The sequence below is a fragment of the Diadema antillarum genome, unplaced genomic scaffold (assembly GCF_040938485.1).
Source record: "Diadema antillarum isolate AM-2024a unplaced genomic scaffold, OU_Dant_1.0 seq00002274_RagTag, whole genome shotgun sequence".
In the NCBI taxonomy this organism is placed as follows: domain Eukaryota; kingdom Metazoa; phylum Echinodermata; class Echinoidea; order Diadematoida; family Diadematidae; genus Diadema; species Diadema antillarum.
Window position 1 is genome coordinate 47,058 of NW_027272900.1, and position 24,832 is coordinate 71,889.

General features: G+C 38.1%; 1 protein-coding gene across 1 annotated transcript in view; it reads left to right on the plus strand.

The window, feature by feature from the left end:
- The window catches only part of LOC139714441 (focal adhesion kinase 1-like), a 135,578-nt gene that overhangs the window by 42,077 nt on the left and 68,669 nt on the right, over nt 1-24,832 (plus strand). The window contains exon 8 of the mRNA XM_071626147.1: nt 20,991-21,050. Within this exon, the coding sequence (XP_071482248.1) occupies nt 20,991-21,050 (60 nt within the window). The remainder of the gene's footprint in view (nt 1-20,990; nt 21,051-24,832) is intronic.

Consider the following 24,832-nt stretch of genomic DNA (forward strand, 5'->3'; position numbering starts at 1 on the left):
TTTGTAGCCAAGGCAAATTACTTGGCGGTCTTCTGTGAATGCAGTAGGTTTGAGGACAGCTGCTCCTTCATGACAGCCCTGTGTATAATTAGCATTGAAGTGGTCATCACAAACTAGGCCTACCAGGTACATAATACAGTATACACATACCTTCGTTCCAAGGTTTTTAAGCCATATTGCTTATCTTTTCTCTTCTTTCTGTGGATTGGGAGTAGCAAGAGAAAAAGATTTTTCTAGATATTTTTTATGATTGCTACAGAATATCAATTAGCATAATGTAGACATCTTTGTGGTGAATTAGCTACACATACCTTCATGATATTGGGTAGTACACTAGAGAGTACCTGTTGTTTGCTACTCGTACAAATGCACGCATACTGTATTGAGCACATATTCCGTTCTGCTGCGATGTCATCATGACATGTAGGCTCAGCAGTTCATCAGCATACATTTCACAAAAAAGGCGAATTTTTTACATGAAATTATAGACTATATTGTTAATATGAGATTCTGTTCTTACATTATTTGCTCAGCTTGGCCAATTATAATTAGAACAACATACTTAAGAGAAAAATAGCAATACAGTTTCCATTTACATTGTAAGAGCAGTTGTGTACATATGCCTGGGCTGCAAAGTGTTGCTGGAGACATTATTTTTTCAAAATCACTATTGCACAGAGTGTATTTTTCTTGCTCTTTGGTAAAGAGGGTTTGTAATAAATATGTCAAGTCATTTAACATGCAGTACTGTAGAGACCATTGACACACCATATGGCCAATATGACACCATTTGTGTACAATTCTCCATTTTTGATAAGCAAATAGAGCCATTTTTATTTTTAATTTGTATGGAGAAATCAGTTTACCTGCCTGGTTTCAAGATGTTTAACAATCTTTTTGTGATATACAATTGTACACATACCTGAATCTTGGAGGAAATCATTATATCAGTTCATAATTCATAAAAGTGTGATATTATCCCAAAACAAACTAAAATATAAGCACTGTGACACCAACTCAATTCAGACTATGGTTTCAAGGTACCCGACTGAGACTTCAAAACATTCAAAGACACCTAATTTTGCAGAATTTTGCCACTCCACTTGCTCATTTTCTTCTATAAATTTACTGTTTTTTGTGCACTACAATCACATGGTTAATTCTTGGGTACTGTCTTGTTCAAGAGAATATGCATTGTATGATGTGAATTGTCCATAGTGTGCTCAGAGGATTCACCCACTATCTCATGCATTGAACTAGTAATCTTTTCAAGTTCATAGAGTTACAATGTATATCTCCAATAGCCAGTGATAGCAATAGAAAATGTAGTAGAAGTTTGTTTGACACAGCAAAACTTTATTATACCTCAAAGACTATTCATGGGTAGAAGTGAATGAAATCGATCATGACACAAGTTTATTTTACCTCATGGCTTTTGGGCCACAGATTTGAAATTGCTTTATAGTAAGTGATACAGTGAGAACTGAAAGGACATTATACAGCCATGCATCATACTTTCTTGTTTTGACCAAAACCAGCTTCAAATGTATGATACTGTAGGAAAAACCAAAACAACAAACCATTACATGTCATTTTGGAGTATTCAGTGTATGTCATGCTCCATGTACATGTGCAGTGGTCATGTCGTGGTGTGCTTTGATTATTTGTTTGTCTATTGCTACACAGCAGCCCTAGAAAGGTATAGATGTGTTTATCCTGTGTATAAACTGCTCACAGTCACAAGATGTGATAAAGTCAACTTCAAGATTAGGTGGTAATTAATCCCTATGTGTGTCATATACCATGTACAATGTATGTGCCTGAACTGATGATGTGTCAGCCAGGTTTGTAACCACATGGTTGATAGTGATTGATACCAGTTCAGACTTTCCTCAAGTACTCAAGTGACATCAATTTTGATTTTATTCTTCATAATTCTTCAGTTTTATTTGATTTTGATTGATAACACCAATTATATATGAATCATGACAACCCCCTTTTGAATTATGGATCGAATAGAGTATTGCATCAAGTGTGAGTTACCTGATATATTTTGTGCAATTCTATTTCAGTTTATCACCTTTGTTGTAAATGCTTTTCTTTGCCCCCCCTTTTTTTAAATGTTTTTTTTTTTTTTTTCTGTTCAGCCAAGCTGTTGAAACCTATCCATACCTGAGTGCAGACTGGTGTCCAGCATGTTCCCTTTTCCCTTTTTATTGTGCATTTCAGGAAAGATTGTGGCTATCTGCAGTACGATCATATGAAATCTAATCAAGTAATGTGTGAATAAGGACAAAGCATGATTACACTGTCATGGCGATGGGTGATGAGAATGATAAAGAATTAATTATTCAAACATGATTTTGTTATTTTTCTGTGTTGATCAGAATATCTTGAAATATTATGGCAACATTATGCTGATCTCATTTAAAGTCTGCTTGACCTTTTTTCTTTTTATTGCTCACCTGCTTTGTCACAAAGACTTACACTCTAAATGCATATGAACCCTCTCTGGTACATACTCACTGTACACATTGTATCTAGGCTTGTACTCTCAAGCCAAAATCTGTCAATGCCATGGAGGTTTGATGCTGGAAATCATTGCAACAAATATGGCTCTTGGAATAAGATAAAAAGTCATACCATCCATTGCACTTGTGTGAACAAACAAACATCATGTTGTAAGCTGATTATGTGGATAGATGCTTGTTATACTGTGCACCAGAGCATTTGAGTCTGTGATGGCTTACTCCTTGACTCGGTTCAACCAATTTACTGAATTGATGTATATAGATGACACAAGATTTCTGCTCTGACTGTGTCCTTCTTGGTGGTGGTGAACATCCAGGGTACTTTGTTTGAATGAATCTTGGGATTGCCGTTAATGAGTGAGTCACGAATGGTTCCATGACAGAGGTCATCTCAAACTCCTCTCACGCATCGCTGGATGGTGATCACTACTACAGTGCCGACCGCGGGAAACGTCACGAAAACCCCTAGGGCAAATGCGGGAAGCCCTTTCGTCCGGGCGTACTAGGTAATACGCGGGCGTTTGGACGCGTACAGACGAGGGAAGTCGCCCGCACTTTCACGCTCGTCTAAACACCCGCATTTGCCCGAGCGCTCCAGCGCGGAATTAATGATATGAAAATCAAACTCTCCCGTCAACCATCGGCTACATGAAGGAAATTAGCTGAAATCGATCCGCGAAAATCTTTTGAAAAGTATCAGTAATTTGCCGGATGTTTGCTTTTACGTTCGAAAGTAAAATAATAACCATAACATTCAGCTCCCGAATATGCTAAAGCAAATGTCGAATGATCCCTTTGACGTTTGGAAATGAATAACAATAATACTCCGTACGATGATTAAATAAATGTCGGATGTTTGCTTTTACTTTCGGAAGTAAATAGCAATAACATTCATCTCCGGAAGATGCTAAAATAAATGTCGGATCTTTGCTTTGACGTTCGGAAATGAATAACAATAATATTCAACTCTGTACGATGATAAAAATAAATGCCGGATGTTTGCTTTTACGTTCAAAAGTAAATAACAATAACATTCAGCTCCGGAAGATGCTAAAATAAGTGTCGGATCTTTGCTTTGACGTTCGGAAATGAATAACAATAATATTCAACTCTGTACGATGATAAAAATAAATGCCGGATGTTTGCTTTTACGTTCAAAAGTAAATAACAATAACATTCAGCTCCGGAAGATGCTAAAATAAATGTCGAATGATCCCTTTGACGTTTGGAAATGAATAACAATAATACTCCGTACGATGATTAAATAAATGTCGGATGTTTGCTTTTACTTTCGGAAGTAAATAGCAATAACATTCAGCTCCGGAAGATGCTAAAATAAATGTCGGATCTTTGCTTTGACGTTCGGAAATGAATAACAATAATATTCAACTCTGTACGATGATAAAAATAAATGCCGGATGTTTGCTTTTACGTTCAAAAGTAAATAACAATAACATTCAGCTCCGGAAGATGCTAAAATAAATGTCGGATCTTTGCTTTGACGTTCGGAAATGAATAACAATAATATTCAACTCTGTACGATGATAAAAATAAATGCCGGATGTTTGCTTTATAAAATAACAATAACATTCAGCTCCGGAAGATGCTAAAATAAATGTCGGATCTTTGCTTTGACGTTCGGAAATGAATAACAATAATATTCAACTCTGTACGATGATAAAAATAAATGCCGGATGTTTGCTTTTACGTTCAAAAGTAAATAACAATAACATTCAGCTCCGGAAGATGCTAAAATAAATGTCGAATGATCCCTTTGATGTTCGGAAATTAATAACACTAATATTCAACTCCGTATGATGATTAAACAGATGTCGGGTGTTTGCTTTTACTTTCGAAAGTAAATAGCAATAACATTTGGCTCCGGAAGATGCCCAGAAAATGGCAGATGATTGCTTTTTGCGTTTGGAGGTGAATAGCAGTAACAGTCTGCTCCATATAATAAAATAAATGTCGGATGTTTGCTATTACATTTCGAAATGAAGAACAGTAACATTCAGCTGCGTTTGATGGTAAAGTAAATGTCTGATGTCTGCCTTGACGTTCAAAATGAAAAAACAGTAACATTCGGCTCCGTACGATGCTAAAATGATTGTCGGATGTTTGCTTTTAAATTTGGAAATGAATAACGGTAATGTTCTGCTCCGAACGATGCTAAAATAAATAACAGATTGTTGCTTTTACATTTGGAACTGATTAACGGTATCAATCGGCTCAGTTAGATGCTAAAATAAATAGCGGATGTTTGCTTTCACGTTTGGAAATGAAAAAGGATAACATTCAGCTCCGTAAGATGCTAAAATGAATGTCGGTTGTTTGCTTTAACATTTGAAAATGATTAACGGTAACATTCGGCTCCGTAAGGTGTCAAAATACTAGTAAATGTTGGATGATTGCTTTTGCGATCAGAAATGAATAACGGTAACTTTAGCCTCTTTACAATGCTAAAACAAATGTCGGATAAATCAGATAATTTTGCTTAACATTCGACGTCGTGCGATACCAAGTTGATTGCATAAACCTTCGACACTTCGTTGCTGCTCAATTTTATTTGATCTCGACATTATGGACGCTATACCTATTTGATTTAATTGTCCTTATTTTATCAACTTTCGACATCAGCCGCTACTTTATAGTTTTCTCGATCACTAACGTCGGACGGTATGACCTAATCAACTTTGGACATTGGTCGCTATTTAATAATTTCATCAACCTTACACATCGGTAGCTATTATTCCGATGTTCGTTATTCCGAAGGCTCTCTAGTCCGAAGATTCGTTATTCAGAAGGTATATTGTTCCGTTAATTTCATTTTCGGATTCATGAATCTTCAGAATAACGAACCTTCGGAATAACGCCACAAACGTTCGAATTAACGAACCTGTAGGTTTAGGGAATTTGTGTGTTTCGAATTTAACGACCCTTCGGAATTACGAACCTTCGGAATATTACGAACAGCACCCATCCGATTATCAACCTTCGACATCGATCGCTGCTTACTGATTTTATCAACCTTCGACGTCGACCGTAAATAACGTATTTGATTGACACTTTCGACGTCGATCGCTGCACATTAGATTGGCAAACCGTCGAAGTGTCGATCGCTGCCTATTTATTTACTGGTTCCCCAATTTCTGACTTAGTTACTGATTTAATCTACCTTCAACATCGGTCGGTCATTATATTGTAAGTGGCCACTTATTGTCTCGAGCTTGATATTTCCCAATGGCGTCCACGTCTACACACACACATAAAAAGAAAGAAAAAGATCTGAGTCTTAAAGGTCTAACATGTCTAACGAGGCGTGAAAGTCCTTGTGTGATGCTTTTAATTGTGTCATTCACAATAGTGTCACGGTCCCTAAGATGGATGAAAGAGGCGCAGATCTTAAGAAGCCACTTGAGTTGAAGTTTAACACCGTCTGTCTATTCTTAAAGTACACGATTTGTAGGGGAAAAAAGACAAAGAGAGGGAGAAAACAAAGAAAACGTAGGAGAGAGAGAAGGGTATGGCGAAACCACCAGAGTGGCATTATGTAATCAACAAAGCTGCGTTTAACTTCACTCGAGTCCCCGAGAAGTGGTACTACACGTGCATGCATAATGTTTATCTTGGATACATGTACTGTAGGTACCCTTCTCTCCTTTCATGATAAATTGTTTATACGTATCACATAACTATGTCAATGCATGTTTACGTCGCAATTTGTCCAATCGGGGTTTTCCCTCTTTAAGGAGTGCTTGCTTTCCAAGAAAAAAAAAGAAGGATGAAATTAATGATTATGAGCAAAACTGAATGCATTTAAGCAGCGGAATCGCGCTACATCAATAGCACTCCAAAATCTTCGAGTGATCCCGGAGGTCACTCCGAGTGAAAATGAACATTTTCACTCAAAATTCACTCCAATTTCACTCTAAATTGACTCCGTTTTAAATGTATCCACCCCTTCAAGTGTGAATGTTTTCATTTTTTTTTTTAGAGAAAGAGAGAGAGAGAGAGAGAGAGAGTAGGCCTACTGTGCATTGGAATACGAATCTCTGCTGTGCAGCGATATTATGATCGCTATAAAAACGATCAGTTCGATGAGCAAAGCACGTGCTTGCCCTGCCAGCAGTGAGTGCGCCATGTGGTTCCAACATACTCATCTTGTGTGCCCAGCGTGTTTTTATCACAGAACTCTTGTGTGTAGAGTTCTGTCGTTTTTACGTTATGGTCAATTCATGACGTGTGAGTGCTTCGACTTGACGCCTGTGAGATTGACAGGTGCCGTTTACGAGAATAAAAACTGTCAGTAGTGACTATCAATCCCAAAATCAGTTGCTATATAATAATCAGACTAATTACTTAAATGTAGAGTTACATGTAGTTACATGTATTTCGAATGACAATGCGCACATCCCCTTTATCATCACACTTTTGATACGGCGGACAGAAGGCCGTTAAATTTCATTTCAATGATTCGATACAATCATAGCTTTTAAAAGGTCCAATTAAACAAATTGGATATGAAATCACGGTTACAGCTCGTTATTCCGAAGGTTCGTTAGTAAGGTTCTTTAGTCCGAAGGTTTGTTAATCCGAAAATGAAATAAGGTTCGTTATTCCGAAGGTTCGTTAATCCGAAAATGAAACAAAGCTCGACTTACTTCGAAGGTTCGTTACGGACCCTATATCATTTCGGATCCTATATCCTTTCGGATCAACGAACCTTCGAGATAACGAACCCTATTTCATTTTCGGATTAACGAACCTTCGGAATGACGAACCCTATGTCATTTTTGGATTAACGAACCTTCGAAATAACGCCGCAAATGTTCGAATTAACGAACCTTTTTTCGTTTTCGGATTAACGAACCTCTATGGTTTAGGGAATTTATGTGTTTCGGATAAACGAACCTTCGGAATAACGAACCTTCGGAATAACGAACAGCACCCGAAATCACAACGTCTTTATCTTGTTAAGATATAAGACAAAAAAAAAAAGGTCCCTCAGTTCATGAACTTGCAATGTTTCTTTATTGCGTGTGTTTCTAGCTTGTATTTGGCACTCACGGAATGAATGCGCGTACAGTATATGGTAGGCTACATACTCGTGCTCTTGTTGTTGCTGAACATTTCCCCTTCACAGTGATTGTGTGGCATGATCGTTCAGTATGTTCAGATGGTGTTAGTGCGTTGATTAAAATGTTACCACAATAGATGCACGTGTGCTATAACAACGATCTGAGGTCTTTGCTACGCGCTGCTTTCTTGTTTACAAACATTGAATCTTGGTGAACTTAATTCACTATCGTCCCCATGCTAACATGCAAAAGAAGAAAACGCTTTTGTTCTTGTTTATGTGTACCATGCAGTGAACAGAAGGTAGACCTGTAAACTGTGCCGCTAGGCCCTAGCTGTAGTTTGCACTTTGACGGATTGTCACTGCTCGTCTACTATTCGAAGCGAAATGAAAATCAAACTAGAGATCTCGTGCTGTATACTTTCTCGTACTGTGTACTATATACCATATTTAAAATGCAATTTGTGGTAGTACTTGTCAACGCTGTGTTTTTGGCTCAAACTTTTCTCTCTCAAACTTACTTGGTTACGCAGGGGCGGATCCAGGGAGGACCGCAACCGGCGCCCGCCCCCCCCCCCCCTTTATTTTTTTTTTTTGTTGTTGAAACAAAAGAAATGTAAAAAAAAAAAAAAATGGGGGAGGGGTGCGTGCGCCCCCCTTTAATTTTGTAAACGCGCCCCCACTTTACGGAATTCCCGGATCCGCCCCTGTTACGGGATAATACCTATCAGAATTGTGATTTTGGTGCAAGCTGCATGGCAGTATTGATTTTGAGACACTTCTATGGTCCGTCAGCACCTGATTCTCTTTATGTGACGATGTGCGCGTGAAAAGCATTCAAACTTTCCCATGTTTTTGCTCTTGCGTTAAAGGCGTATTAATTCACCACGTACATGAAACAAAACCCCCATAGTTCTGAAATGTGAGTTATAGGGATAGAAACAACCGCTGGAAAAAAAAAATTGAATCCGTATGATCGAAAATACAGTACACTATGTGAACGGTTACAGTTTGCTATTCCGAAGGTTCGTTAATCCGAAAATATGAGGTTTGTAACTTGTTATTCCAAAGGTTCATTTATCAAAAAATGAAATAAGGTTCGTTATGCCGAAGGTTCGTTAATCCGAAAATGAAACAAAGGTCCTAATTCCGAAGGTTCTTTACAATCTATAAGAGAAATACTGATATCTCCTTATATTCTAGGCTTTATTACAAAAAAATTATGTAGGATGCTTTGCACAACGGACCTATTATGCATCACATGTGATATCTAAAACATCTTTTAAATCACTGCTCCCAAAGGTAAACATATGACCTTTGTGTATCTACTCGTTTGTGTGTATGTGTGTGTGCGTGTGTGTGTGGGGGGGGGGGGAATAGTTTCCTCCTTCTTCTTTTTTGTTAGAGTTTATCTTAGTTGATCTTGATACAGTGTACCTCTTTCGGTGCGCCCTTTCTCTTGTTATGTCACTTCATCTGTTTCTACATTTTGAAGCAAAGTAATTTGTTCAAGCATTGTGTATGTCCTCGTAACTGTAATGTGTCATTTTGCTGCGATGAGTTGGTTCTAGTAGGCCCTATTATCGCTGTGAGATGTAATTTTTGTAATAACGTGTTGAGAATAACAGATTTTTGTTTCTGAACGAAAGGAAAATGACGGAATTGTTTTGATAACCAATGTGGATGACGTGTTGAGAATTCTGATTCCTGTTTCTGAACGAAAGGAAAATGACGGAATTATTATTTTGATAACCAATGTGGATGACTACCTTCTATAAGTGATTTTGGTGTGAAAAGAGAGTTTGCTCAAAGAAACGCTTCTCATGAATGGTCAACGAAACAAAATACATCATACAATGCAACGTGACTCGCGTGCATTTAGCAAACGAAATGTCTAGACCTTTAAGTTCAAGTAAAATGCATAAAACACAGAATAAGAAAGCAGACAAACTAACAAATATGGAATTAATGACCGCAGACGTAACGTAGGAAAACCTGACACCTATGCTTGAAGAAATTCCCACAAAAGCAGAGCGCAAGATAAAAGAATACATGTGCGTAGTCCATACAGGTCGTGATGCGCTCGGTCGAAATGCGTATGTCGCAGTAAACGAAATTTTAGGCATGTCTACACATGTATATATAAATACTTGAATTCTACATACATTGTATAGTTTTATCTTTACAATAATATATAAAACAACCCCTTTCCGCATCCCTAGAAGTCATAAAAGAAAAAAAAAAAGAAAATCGCCCTTAAAGTTCAGGTTAATATGTTCAAGCTCACAACCCGTTCCCCCCCCCCCCCCCCCCCCCCCCCCCCCCATGATGCAACAGTCCTGCTTAGCGACGGCGTTAACGCTTCATCGCACACACATAAATGGCGACAGCTTGGGTGTGTGAGAAACTTCATTCTTAAATGGATGCACCCCCATGGCACTCAGGATTATCACTGACCCTCCTATGCCTTTTGTCTATCCACCCTCCTGCTTTAATCCCCCTCCCTTCACCTGTTGGCCTCCTTGCCCATGACCTCCCATCCTCTCCTTTTGTTTTCTTTGTTCCGTGTCCCTAGCCTGTCCCTGACTGTTCGTGTTGTGTGAACTTCTTTATAATTTGATTGCTTTCCCTGCCTGATTATCATTTTGCCTCTGACGAAGATTCTTCTGGAATCAAAAGCTCAGGCCCCTTTAGAGTATAGACTCCATTTTACTCCTTTGGCACGCCACTGATATTCGATAAGCAGTTTTCAGCATTTTTGTGTTTGTTTGTTTTGTTTTTGTTTTGTTTTGTTTTGTTTTGTTTTTGCTACAGATAATTAGCCAATCACAAGACAGATATAATTCGATTCTAACCAATACGAGTACGATAATACGCCAACGGCGGTCTGTACTTTACTGGAAGAAGAAGAAGAAGAATACCAAAATACGGTTGCCTGAATGTAAACTTTGGTGTGTTTGTGTTGTGTGTCGGCTGCAGTGTAGTTTGAAACAACAGAAACAGAAAAAAAGAAAGAGGCACGCAATGTGTGCTATATACGAAAAGCCTCATTTACCGAGAAAGTTGATCGCTTCCATTCTCCTCCCATGGCATGTTGTTGTCAATGGAAGCTAAAGAGAATGCTTTTAGCAAGTATACCAGTACCTAAAGAGGACCTGAGGAACCCGTTGTTTTGAATGCTGTGCTCGGTACGAGATCAAAACGCAGTCGAAGTTATCAGAATGCCATTATAATAGAACTGATAGCTCTATAGAAAACTTGTTTAGGTCAGTAAAGGTTGCTGTAATGCAATCTTTGTGGAATTGACTCATTACATCTGAGCATTTTGAAAAACGTGTAGAGTACTTTCGTTTTGCATATAAATGTTAAGAAATAGTTTGAACTATGAAAATAAAAAAGTATGGTTACTTCAACGATGTTGAATAGTTCGATTAGCCGTGATGCATAAAGTGAATTCATGAATTCATCTGACTAATCCTTAACGATTGATGATCACTTCTATAAGCCAACAGTTAAGCTGAACTGCTTTGGAGTGATAAGACAGGTAAACGATGAAAACTTGGTACATGTTGTATGCTATTATAATTATCATAAAATCCTGTAGCCAGAACTGATTTTACGATCATCTTTAACCTTTCAGAAAGTTCCAGTTTTCAACTTAAATAGTAGCGATAGCTTGTAAGAGTAAATTAGCATCCCTCTGACTATTTTTGGTCAATATGCATACTCTTAACCCTATTCTAACTGGGTGGGGGGGGGGGGGGGGTCAAATGGGTCAAATTGACCCCCCCCCACGTTTCGCGTCACGATTCTGCAACGCGCAAAGATTTTGCCGCGTCGTTTCACAACTTTTTTCATTGAAGTCTTCCGCATATTTTGAGACCAAATTTGCGACGTCTGAGTACACCGTTCTGAAGTTACGTAATGTTATGCAAATGCATGTCAACCGGAAAACAGCTCAAATTCATGATATCGTGTGCAAATTGAATGTAAATTGTGTTTTTGGGGTTAAATTGACATAAATTATAGTATTTCATCTTTGAACCATTGAAATTAATCAATTCTATATAGTGTAGATAAGCCTGAAAAAGTGCCTGCAACAAATTTTGAAAAACAACAGAAAACACAAGGTCGAACAATCAATAAAATACATAAGAAATTAACAAAACAATAAAAAACAAAAGAAATTGGTTTTGACTGTGCTTTATTTTTAAATGAAAATTGGTTTATATGTCTTGAGGAATTTTGACACAAAAATTTAGCAATACTTCAGTCTTTTTTATGGAGTTATAGGTGAAAATATGATTTCATGCACAACTTTGCATAATCAATTTATTAAAAATAGAAAGGCAATATTTTTCTATTGTATGACCATGTAATCTTGTAGTTGACATCCAGCTCTATCTTCAGGAAAAATTTCGCAGCGATCGCGCGATCGGTGGCCGAGATCTGAAGGGGGGGGGGGGGGTCACCCCCAGTAAAAACTCCTCCCAGTTAGAATAGGGTTAAGCCAGCTGGACAGAGCGATCAATGGGCGCGATTATCACCACGCGTGGTTAACCTAAACAATGCTCGGCCGGCTTGTTCGGTTTCAGTGTCGTTTATTTCCCCCTTTTAAAAACGAAGGTTCATTAGTCCAGCCATTGTTTTCGCTTCCTGCTCAAGACATTGAACAGTTCAGCAAAGCTGAAGTTTAGATCACTAAACGGCGACATGAACTCATGATGATAATAGGACTTAGATCACAGCCGAAAGTGCGCTCCTTCATTACTCTAGAATGAGAAAGAATACCCTGTCTGTGTTCAAAGTTGGGTTACGGACGATGAAAAAAAAAAAAAAGGTTTGAATCATGAATTGTCGGATGACGTCGGCAGATTGATGATATAAATATTAGCGTATCATTGGAAAGATTAAGTAATGATGAGCCCAATGATATCGCAGGGCTCCAAACTAATTTTTATTTTTGACCACCAAAATCATTGATTTCTATTTTTTTTTTTGGTGGCCAAAAAAATCAAGAAAAACATAGGAAAAACTAAATCGGTCCTACTAAAAACAATTATTAAGCATTACTGACGTGACAGGTACCCATGTCTAAAATAAATGAATACAAAAGTAGATCATCTCAATCACCATTATTCTGAATTCTAAGATTTAGCAAATAGGCTTATAGATAATTATAAAAGTTGATGCCTATGCTATTAGGTGGTCATAGCTTACTTTTGGGATGAGAAAGTGGGAGCATTTCCAGATTGTTTGTTTTAGCATTGTAAAGAGCCGAAAGTTACCGCTATTCATTTCTGATTGTAAAAGCAATCATCCAACATTTACTATAGTATGTTAGAACCTTACGGAGCCGAATATTACCGTTAATCATTTTCAAATACACTGTATAAAAGCAAACAACCGACATTCATTTTAGCATCTTATGGAGCTGAATGTTACCCTTATTGATTTCCGAATGTGAAGCAAACATCCTCTATTTATTTAAGCATCATACTGAGCCTATGTATACCATTAATCATTTTCAAATGTGAAAGCAATAATCTGTTATTTATGTTAGCATTGTACCAGAGCTGCCAACCGTTCCGAAAAATTCGTATACGAAAAATCGAAGGGAATACGACAACATGAAAACGTCCTTAGAAAGTACGAATTCACAGTGGGGCAAAATAATGGGTAAAAATATAGCAAACGCACGTCGCATGTGCCATGTTATCTGTATTCAGCTGGGATATCGATGCAACGCGTACGCACCGTATGTGGAAAGCGCTGAATAGAAAAATGTGCGCACACGCATATCGCTGCTTGCGTACTGTGTACACCGAACAGAACTTCGCGCGCGTGAATCCCTGTCGCCTACGGACCCTGGATGTTTACATGGATCGCCGTGGTATCCCAATTAGCCAGCTGCCACTACAGTACCGTATGAGGCGGGGTGAAAGCGTCCCGTTGTGCAATGTCTGCTTCTTTTTCTCTTCTTTTCATCCTCTTGTCCCTTGCCTCCCAAGTACGAAATGATTTTTAGAGTGTTGTCTGTTTTTTTTATAACGCTATTGCATCATTTTCTGCGAGGAAGTTGTAGAGGTGAGTTTCTGTTCGTGTATTGATGACTGATGTGCACTGCCCTCTGCAGTATATGTGCAGGTGAAAAGCGTTCGAACTTTCTTTCCAGAGTATCGTGGAAACTCGATTATTTCTAGGCCTATTAAAGGAGATCTCATATAACAGAATACTTATAACAAACTATTTTCCCGTCAAAATGAATCAATTTCCTTTGTTTTGTATCGTTTATTGACTTGATCCCATAGGATCTCGTCGCAATACCGAGTTTTATATGTGTGTTTATTTTCGCGTAGCTTTCGGTGCTGCAAAACTTTTGCTAGGGCCTAAGCTTACTACTAAACTTCGTTTTATTTCCGTCGTTTCTCACACCTCGTTTAGTACGATTTCTTACATTTTATATCACTTTATCTGTTCCCTTTATACTTTGAAGTATTTAAACGTAATTCTCTTAGTGTCTCGCACTGTTATTTTCGTAACGGCGATTTCTCCGCTTCGCTGCAATCGAAGCGACGGAGTTTGATCCCAGTCGCTTCGATGTGCTATTTGCTGTCTTTTCTAAATGTTTGTGTTGTTGGGAGGTGTTGATACTTTGTATTTATCATTGAGTTTCCTAGGTATTTATCTCGAGGGATTATGCGTGTTTCTTAATGTTGATCATAGGAAAAGGCTAAAATGATCTTGAGTGATGTCTGATAGTGATGATACTTATGCTGGTGACTGGTGTAAAAAGACGGCTTCCTGTGAATGCTCAGCGTACGTGACGTTTGTTTTATTTCCCTTTCCCTCTAGTCTTCTTTCCCCTTACTCTTCTTTCCCCTCTCAAGAATGATTAAAAAAAAAGAAATTACGTACACCTCACAACAAAACGAACCATGTGCTATAGCAACTTTCGTAAAGTTAAATCTAAATGTTCAATATCAGCAAAGAATAAGGCGAAAACACGAATGACAATAAATAAAAGCGAAGAGATTGTGTATGCAGTCTCTTCGGCTCGAAGAAACTTGACACCCCACCCCTCTCCCTTGTGGAAATTTCCCCAAAAGCAGGTGCCACACCCAGGTGCGTGCCAGACGAAAGAATGCGCGCATTGGAATAAACAGCGTGTAAGTATCCTGGAAATATCGATCGAAGAACCAGCTCATTAGTTGAATTAAAGGAAAAATTCCAAAGATATCATGGTTCTATGTCTATAGCCTTTCTTTTGGCGCATAGTAGGGAACATCGAAGAGTCGATTATAGTGTACTTGATCGAATATCTAATGTTCCCTGAACAATAACAAAAGGATTGATTATTTAGTCAATTAAAAATGCAATCACAGAAATACATGAAAGGTCTCGTATGCCCAGACAAATTCACTACGAGAAGGTCCAATGAGATGCAGTCATCACCTGGTTAGACAGCAAAATACAACGTGTAATGACAATTAATTTCAGTTCACGCGCATCAAAACTGCTTATTACTTTTCAAAGTTTTGGCTATCAACATTCGTTCGTGGGTGTATTTTGTTTGTTTGTTTGTTTGTTTTGTGTGTTTTTCCCTCGTGAAAGACGTAATGATTTCTTCATATCGAACGTAAATTGCATGTTTACCGTAAACAAGCCATTCAGCTCAGCTCAGCTATGGCGCATTCGATCCATCGAACTTGCAGTAACCTCTTATAGGCAGGAGCACATGGCGCATTCGTTTAAACTTGAAAATGAAGCCACGTGTTTGCACCACATCGGCGCTTCCACACACAGCGCGGCATTTTGCGATCATCGTTATAGCAGACTTTCCGATTCCAGTCAGGGGAAAAGGAATTGGAATACTTCGAAAAATACTGATGTTTAAAATCCAATAAAATGAAAAAAGCCTGAAAACAACGCATGATTATGTTTTGATAGTACATAATTGGAAACACAGAACAGAGTTTTGCATCCGCTCACACAGAAGCTCTCTTGAGAAGATCAAGCATTCCCCGTCCCCTGCTAGAAAATGGAAGCTTCCATAATCAGCCCAGAAAGATTTTGGAGGTACAAACTTGCACTTGTACACATTGCGAGAAAGCAATCAATCAACGCTGAACATTGCGTAGTTTAGAATCTTTATGGTGCTGGTGACCAGCTGGATGCTTCGGCATGTGTCATAACGTTATGTTTAGAGCCTGTAGGCCTCATAGCAAAAAGAGGGAGATTGAAAAAAATACGAATTCTGGTGGAAAATACGAATTTTGGAGCTACTGAGTACTTATTTGTGCTTCGAAAGGTTGGCAGCTCTGTCGTATACGGAGCAGAATTTAACAGTTAGTCATTTCCAAATATAAAAGCAAACATCCGACATCTATTTTATCATCGTACGGAGCCGAATGTCACTGTTGTCCACTTGCGAAAGTGAAATGAGTCATCTGACAATTATTTCATCATATCGTACGGGGCCGAATTTTGAACGTCAAGGCAGACATCAGACAGTTTTGTGTGTGTGTGTGTGTGTTTTGTTTTGTTTTTGTTTTGTTTTTTACCATCAAACGCAGCCAAATGTTACTATTCATTTCGAAATGTAATACACATGTAGCAAATATCCGACATTTATTTTAGCATAGTACGGAACAGAATGTAACTGCTATTCACTTCCAAACGTAAAAGCAATCATGTGACATTAATCATTTTGGCATCTTCCGGAGCCGAATGTTATTGCTATTTATTTGCGAAAGTACATAGCAATATAAATTATAAGCAAGCATCCGACATTTATTTAAACATCGTACGGAGTTGAATATTATTATCATTCATTTCCGAAAGTCGAAGGGAGCTGATTGTTATTGTTATATTTCGAACGTAAAACCGAATATCAGACATTTATTTTATCATCGTATATACGGAGTTATTTTGGTTATTCATTTCCGAACGTCACAACAAACATGCGTTATTTATTTTAGCATCTTCCGGAGCTGAATGTTATTGCTATTTACTCTTGAACATAAAAGCAAACATCAGACATTTATGTTATCATCACACGGAGTTGAATATCATTGTGTTCATTTCCGAACCATCGAACGCAGCTGAATGTATACTGTTATTCATTTCGAAATTTAAAAGCGAACATCCGACAGTTATTTTAGCATCGTATGGAGCAGAACATTACTGCTATTCACTTCCGAACGCAAAATCGTATATACGGAGTTGAATATTTTTGTTATTAATTTCCGAACGTCACAGCAAACATTCGACATTTATTTTAGCATCTTCCGGAGCTGAATGTTATTGCCATTTACTCTTGAACATAAAGGCAAACATCAGACATTTATGTTATCATCGTATACACGGAGTTGAATATTATTGTGTTCATTTCCGAACCATCGAACGCAGGTGAATGTTACTGTTATTCATTTCGAAATTTAAAAGCGAACATCCGACAGTTATTTTAGCATCGTATGGAGCAGAATATTACTGCTATTCACTTCCGAACGTAAAAGCAATCATCTGACATCTATTTTGTCATCTTCCGGAGCCGAATGCTATTGCTATTTACTTTCGAAAGTACAGGCAATCATCCGTCATTCATTTTATTATCGTAAGAAGTTGAATATTTTTGTTATTTATTTCCGAACGTCAAAGGGATCATTCGACATTTACTTTAGCATCTTCGGGAGCTGAATGTTATTGCTATTTACTTCCGAACGTAAAAGCAAACATCAGATATACATTGTATATTTTATAAACGTATATACGGAGTTGAATGTCATTGTTATTCATTTCCGAACATCAAAGCAATCATAGAACATTAATTTTACCACCGAACGCACCTGAATGTTACTGTTATTCATTTCGAAATCTAAAAGCAAACATCCAACAGTTATTTTAGCATCGTATGGAGCAGAATATTACTGCTATTCACTTCCGAACGTAAAAGCAATCATCTGACATTTATGTTAGCATTTTCCGAAGCCGAATGTTATTGCTATTTATTTTCGAAAGTAAAAGCAAATATCCGTCTTTTATTTTATCATCGTACGGAGTTGAATATTTTTGTTATTCATTTCCGAACGTCAAAGGGATCATTCGACATATAGCCTACTCAAGCATCTTCCGGAGCTGAATGTTATTGCTATTTACTTTCGAACGTAAGAGCAAACATCCGGCATTTATCTTATCGTCTTACGGAGTTGAATATTATCATTCACTTCCGAACGCCAAAGCAAACATTCGGTATTTATTCCAGTATCATACGGAGTCAAATGTCACCGTGATTCATTTCTAAAATCAAAAGTAAACATGCAACATTCATTTTTGCGTCTTACGGAGCCGACTGTTACCGCTGTTCATTTTCAAAAGTAAAGGCAAACATCCGACTTTTTTTGTAGCCCGATTGGGCCACCGAATTTTCAGCAATGAAATTTTGGTGGCGCAGGTCGTTAAAAGTCGTGAATAGCGAGATGATCGTAACCGATGTCGATATGTTCTAATAATTATTGATACTTGAGTGATGAACGCATGTGCACAACTTCCGCACGTGTACTTCTTTAGAAAGTAGCGAACAATCAAGGCAGTGGACATCAGAGTGTGATTAAATCGAAAAGAAGCCCCTGAAATCGGAATTTGATGAAAATGGGCAAAGTCGAAACTCCATGAAATGTATTTTGATTGAGCGGTCAAAATAAAGCTTAACGGGAATGTGCCCTTGAATACCCTCGTCCACCCTCGTCCACCCTCGTCCAACCCGACGCAAATTCCCGAGGATGGATTATCCGTGCGGGCGGATGGACTCGTCCACTGAACGCGTATACCCGCGGGTACCCGCGGGGATACGCGTCAGTGGCCTCGTCCAGATCTCGGAAAAGCGTGACGTTTCCCGCGGTCGGCACTGTACCTGTCACATGAATCATACAGAGCAGACCTTTAACAGACAGAGAAGCAGTTTCAGTTTCAGGCCCCTTTATGATCTGTTTTCATTAATGTAGGCCTACCTGTAGCTGAATAAATCTCTGTCTTTCTATCTCTCTTCCTTTCCTCTCCTCCCATCTATATCCCCCCTCCCCTCTCATTGAGTTGAATTCTTGCAGTTTAGTCACGATATTGATGGTAGTTGGCATTTTTAGTCAATTTAGATTTTTGCACTTTCAGTCTTGCATTTGCAAACTGAAGTTTATATTGTATGCAAAATAAGAAAGAAGACCTCTTGGATATTCAGCAGGAGCATGGCATTGTCTGTAATGATGTTCCTGTTGTGTTATTGTACTGGAAGTGAAAATTGTCACACCACTTTAGCAAGTTGCTTGGGTGCATCCTAAATGTGTTTCCATTCATAATCAATCTGACACCTCATTTTCCTTGTTAGGGCTTGTCTTCTGCAGCCTACTTAGGTGTTAATTAGTGATACTAGGAACCCTATTATCCAATCATTTTGTGTTTATGAGATTATTATATTACCCAATAAGGTTCCAGATTGGGACTTCCCCTGTCTCCATTGTTAAGTCTTCATCTTCAGGCTGTTGAACATGTCTCCAAAGTATAGCAACTTTTCATAATCACCTTCTGTTCTTTTTCATATTTTCTGCTTCAATTTCTGAATTGAAGGCAGAAGCAAAGGTGGTTTTACAAGATTAGGTTTTGTATAAATAGAAAGAGACTGATCCTCACACATCTTAGATGCCAGAAAAGTGGTTTAATTACACTTTACTCTCTGATAGCTCATGTATCAGAATTAGATAATCAGTGGGATCAGTAGGAGAAATTGTAACATAGAATTTGCTCTGCAGCAGCACTTATGCTACATGCACTTAAATAATTTAATCTTGGCAGTGTCTTATTGAGGTTTTAAAGATGATTAATTTCATGCTGTTCCCCCAGAAAAAGTAGTATTTCATAACCTTGATATTCAAGTGTGATAATATTTTAAGGACTTCATATAATACACACAATCAATGGATGGAACTCTAGTGCTGTATTTACAGAACACATTTCTATTCCCAGAGGATGATTCTCCATCCAGCTGCCAAACATAAGTCTGTAATGACGGAAATAATCATATTTTTCTTCCTGTCAGGCAGTTTTCCCTCATTGGCTGCCCTGAAATTAATCATGTAATGATAGCTATGCTTTTATTCAGTCATGGAGACAAGTGTTCTCTGCCAAAATTGCTGTTCAAAGAGTCAGCTATAACAAGTGTGTTATGATTAAGACCTGGCATTTTGTTAGCCCGCTGCCCGGGCGGTATTTTTTCTCCAATTATTATTAACAGTAAACCGCCCTCTGTAGCTCAATATCAGAAAGGGCTCGTAGATCGTAGGCAACCCCACAATACGTGGGGTAGCAATTTGTGGGGTGTCGCGATAACCTTTGCCAACGATTCGTAAGCCATGCGGTGCGATGGGCTTATGCGGTTATTAAACACGACATAAAAAGGGCGACATAAAAAGGATAGGACACACACAAAAAAAGGACAAGAGCCTTGTCTAGCATTTTGTTAGAAATGGACAGTGATTGGATCTAGCCAATCGTAGTTGTGCATACTATCCATTACCCACTAAATTGAGTACATTTGTCTATCACCCTTCCCTGCCCCTGGCCCCTCCCACACTGGTTATTATCACCCCAATTTCTTTCCTGTATGTGCTCTGGAGAGTGACATGAGAGAGAGAGGGAGAGAGAGAGAGAGAGAGAGAGAGGTGGGGGGGGGGGGGAGAGAAAAGAGGAGAGAGTGCAAAAAAAAGAGGGATGGGGCAGGGAAGGCCAAAAGCAAGGAGTTTGGGCGATCCCAGCCAGATCTAGGGTACTAACTTCCCACCATTAGTAGGGAGAGACGTCTAGAGGTGAGCGGCTTTGCTTTAGGCAAGGGCACTGCCTGACATATTGTCATAGGTTGTTTTTTTTTTTATATGTGATTTTGTGAAAAAACAAACTTTCCTGGTGGTGAAGTATGTTTTTGTGAGCATAGCACATATATGACACAGCTATTTGTTTTGATTGAAGGCATTTTGGAGCAGAATATATGCAAGTTATTGATGACAGTGAATTTGGGATTTATAACGCATCGACTTTGGATATCTTAAGGATGTCATCTCTTCATGATCTGGCTGCTGTAGATGTTGATGTGTTTCATCTCGTTCTTCATGCACACCCTCTGGATGCCCATGACAATAGCTCTAAGGGAATATGTCATGTGGCACTTGCTGGATCACAGTCTGTCCAGTGAGAGTAGTCAATAGAAAAACCTCAGCACATCGTCCATGTGTGTGGAGATATAACCAGAGTACTTTGTGATCATCACAACCTCATTATTCAGCCGTTCACCTGCCATCGAATGTAAACAATGTTGATTCATACTCTTTTGTTAGCTTTCAATGCTGTCACACGACGGTCATCGAAAAAGAGGAAAGACGCTAATGAGGTCATTCGTAAGTAACTCTCCAAGGAATATTTTTTAACAGACAAAACACTTCACTATCATTTCCATGCCTTTCAAACTGAACATAGTGCATCTCCCTAGTCTGCATTATTAAATTTATACATTTCACTTTCTCACACTTTTCACTATTTTCTTTTCAGTACTGCAACAATTTGTTTTTCATTTCCTTTTCTTTCTTAATCAAAGCTTGTCAATTGCTACTCTAATTTACCTAATATCAGATGTGATTTGCAAGATTTGTTTTGTTTTTCCCATTGTTAACTGATGTATCAATATTCATGGATTCACAGTACTAAGAGGTCTAGTCCATTTTATCCATTGATGTAATTAATATCTATATTAAAACTGCAGTCACACTACGTGAAGCTATGCATTGTTCACTACCTATTCTTTTGCTTCATGTAGTTTTGGCAGTGTGACCACAAACTTCTTGAAGTTACAGGTGAAACTTCCTGCATGCACTTGCCTGGGAAGTTTCTCACTTCTCATGAAACTATGCATAGATTTTTTTTTTTTTTTAATAGTTTGACCATGCATGGCTGGAATTTTGAAAAGTGTGTCGCGTGACGAGATCCATTTCATGTTTTATAGGCACATGTGTATCATGGGGCATTCTTTTGCACATTGTTGCACATTTGCATTCTTAATTTTCAAGGAGGGCACACGTTTCTTGCCTGTGTTGAGCTTATGTGTTAGAAACGGAAACTACAGGTACTTTCACATCAGTGAATCTACAACTTGTAAGTGTAGTTTTGTTTGTGGTGTGACCACGTGCTCAAACTGCTCGAAGTTATTGAGAAGCATAAGTACCGGTTGGTGTTTGTTTTGTGTAGTGTGACTGTGTCTACCAGGTATTCTTGAAATAAGAACTATGTAGACCCTAAGGTATTAAAGCTATCTTGAAGTTAACTCGATGATAAGAGCCACAAGATATCTATCTCAGGGTTAGCGCTTTATTCAGGAGTTGCGGGGGTCCCCACCTGTGTGTGGACATAATTCGAAGGTAAGCGTGACCTCTCCAGTAGCCCCCATTCCCTTTAGCTTCCAGGTCAACCTCCCAAATATAAATACAGTGCCTTTCGTATTGGGGTCATCACAAACTGCTCATGTATAAAGCGAAACCCGAAATTAGCTTATTGTTGAGGGGACTTGAATATTAAACCCAGAGGTCTGAAAAACAAAATGTAATGATTTAAGTGATATGTCCAGTTTGACTTAAATTAGGTGGTAGATTGATGTGAGTTAGATATTTAGAATAGTTCTTGGCTCAACAATTTTTCCAACAGAAGCGAAAGAGTTGAAATATTTGTAGTTGTTACTGAATGTACGAGGAAAACTTACTTTTAGATGCAGAGTTAGACATTTGCATGAGAGGATTTACACATTTTGTTATATTCTTCAAGCCATTGAATATTAAACCCAGAGGTCTGAAAAACAAAACCTAATGATTCAAGTGGCATGTCCAGTTTGACTTAAATTAGATGGCAGATTGATGTGAGTTAGATATTTTGAATAGCTTCTATAACAGATATGTGGGGCCATACAAATGCTGTGGATCATCATCATCATTTAACATCCCACTGATATTTCATCACGAAATAGGCTACTACAATGCAACCTTATTAAGTCAATGATATGGCAAGATACATCAAAAGTGCTGGCAGCAAAACTGCCCTATCCCTAGATCGATGCAATAGACTTTGGTGTGATGAGCTATAAAAGTTACCACTTGATATATTAGAGAATAAACATCATGCCAGTCAGCATGTATGGAGAATCATGAATAAAAATGTTATGGCAGGTTAGACTTTAAAAAAAGAGAGGTAAGAATGGGAGAGGATGACAAAGATGACTACAACCGTGTGATATCTCATGGAGTACTAAAAAACAAAGAATTATACCAAATTATTGGTGTGCAACTGGCAAATTTTATGTGCAACAGAACTTCTGATGAAGGAGGGCCTAGATACATGACTCATCCTGGACAAGTAACTGAACAAGGCAGAATACCCTCTTGCATTCTCTCTCCTGCCTCCCTCTCTGTCTTTCTCACTCTCTCTCTCTCTCTCTCTCTCTCTCTCCTCTCTGACTCTCCCTGCTTTGTCGTATTCATACCACCCAATATGGGGATTAGATCTTTATGTGCCATGGTGAAAACCCCCATATTTTTACTCATATTTTATATTATTTTTGCATCATAAAAATTGCAAAATATGGAGATATCTTGTAAACTCACATGGTAATAGAAATTTACAATGACTTGTGCAGAACCAATGCAACATCTTAAAGAATGTTGTGCTTGAGAATTTTAATCTTATCACACTGTTGATGCATGTTTTTCATTGCCCACGTTTGGCTCCGCGTATAAGCATTCTAGTCTAGTAGTCCAAATTTTGCAAATCACTTCAATGAATTGAGAGCAGTGACACGTGATTATTATTAAACAACATACATGCACACTTTCTAGCTTTACTGAGAATTGTGCTGTACCCTGTTTTATTGTACTGGTACATTTTTCTCTTTTAAAGAGCAAAAGGTCCAAAAGTGTAGCCGTTCTGCTAGCACTCCAACCAGCAGAAAATGTCATCTTTTTGCAAAGACTCTTGTCAATATACTGCTGGAAGAATCTTTTCCTAGACAGTGTTTCTTATTGGAAATTAATCCAAAGCATGAAGTTGCTATGGATGTTTCTCTTAAAGCCTTTGATTGGTGTACAAAAAAGAAAAACAAAACAAAACAAAACCACAAACAAACAAAACAAAACAAAAACAATTGTATCATACATGTATCCTTGTTAGCAGGAGCTTCATGAGCTATGATACATTTGGCTGTTATCATAAGCCATGCTTGACTCTTTGAGGCTTTGCCTAGAGCTATTGGAGAGGCATTGTAATTTACTGGCAGTTTCCTGCTATGATATTGTTTGAGTACTAAGTACTTTTCCAATGGGCCTAATGAAAAAGAAAGGAATTGTCATTAATAGTGTCATGCAGTAGATATGCCGGCATGTTATACTACCTATCACATTTGAGGTGGCTTGTGGAAAACCACTTAATTCAGAGAGTGTTATTTTTTCAAAAGAATCATCTGTTCACAAAGATTTGTAACAAATTCCTTTTCTTGTGATTATGAATGAAAGGAAGAGTATTTTGACAAATTAGTGATTTTATTGAACACTCTGTGACCTTAATTTTGTTGATTTATGTCATTTCATTCTCTTTTGAATTCTAAAACAATTATCCATAGAGTAATAGTTACATGCACATTAGAATGTCTGTCTTATTACCAATATGCCAAAACCACTGCTTGAAGTGTCATCTCTGATTTTGAGTGTATTATTCTCAATATTTTTATTGCTTTCTGAACTGTTAAAATAATTATATGAAATCTGGAGAGGAAGGATTCTGCGCAAATTTTAAAATATTTCTCCCCAATTTCTGATATTTTATTAACCAATGATTTAAATCCTGGAAAGGTACCAGGAGGTATTTTTATCTACATGTACCAAATTGGCTGTTTATAAGACTACCGTACTCTGACACTGTGTTTTAATGACCACAAAGACTTGTACTGGTAGTATCATTGTTCTCTTAAGAGGATGTCATACTATACTCTTGTGTTATGTTGTCAGACCATTAAAAGGAAATCCACTGACTTTTGGGCGGATGTTGGATATGCTTTGAGGTGTACACTGTGTTATGTATGGCAAACCACCTAAAGACAAATTATGTTTTGAGTACTGGAGTAGGCCTACCTAAGGTCATGGTCTTC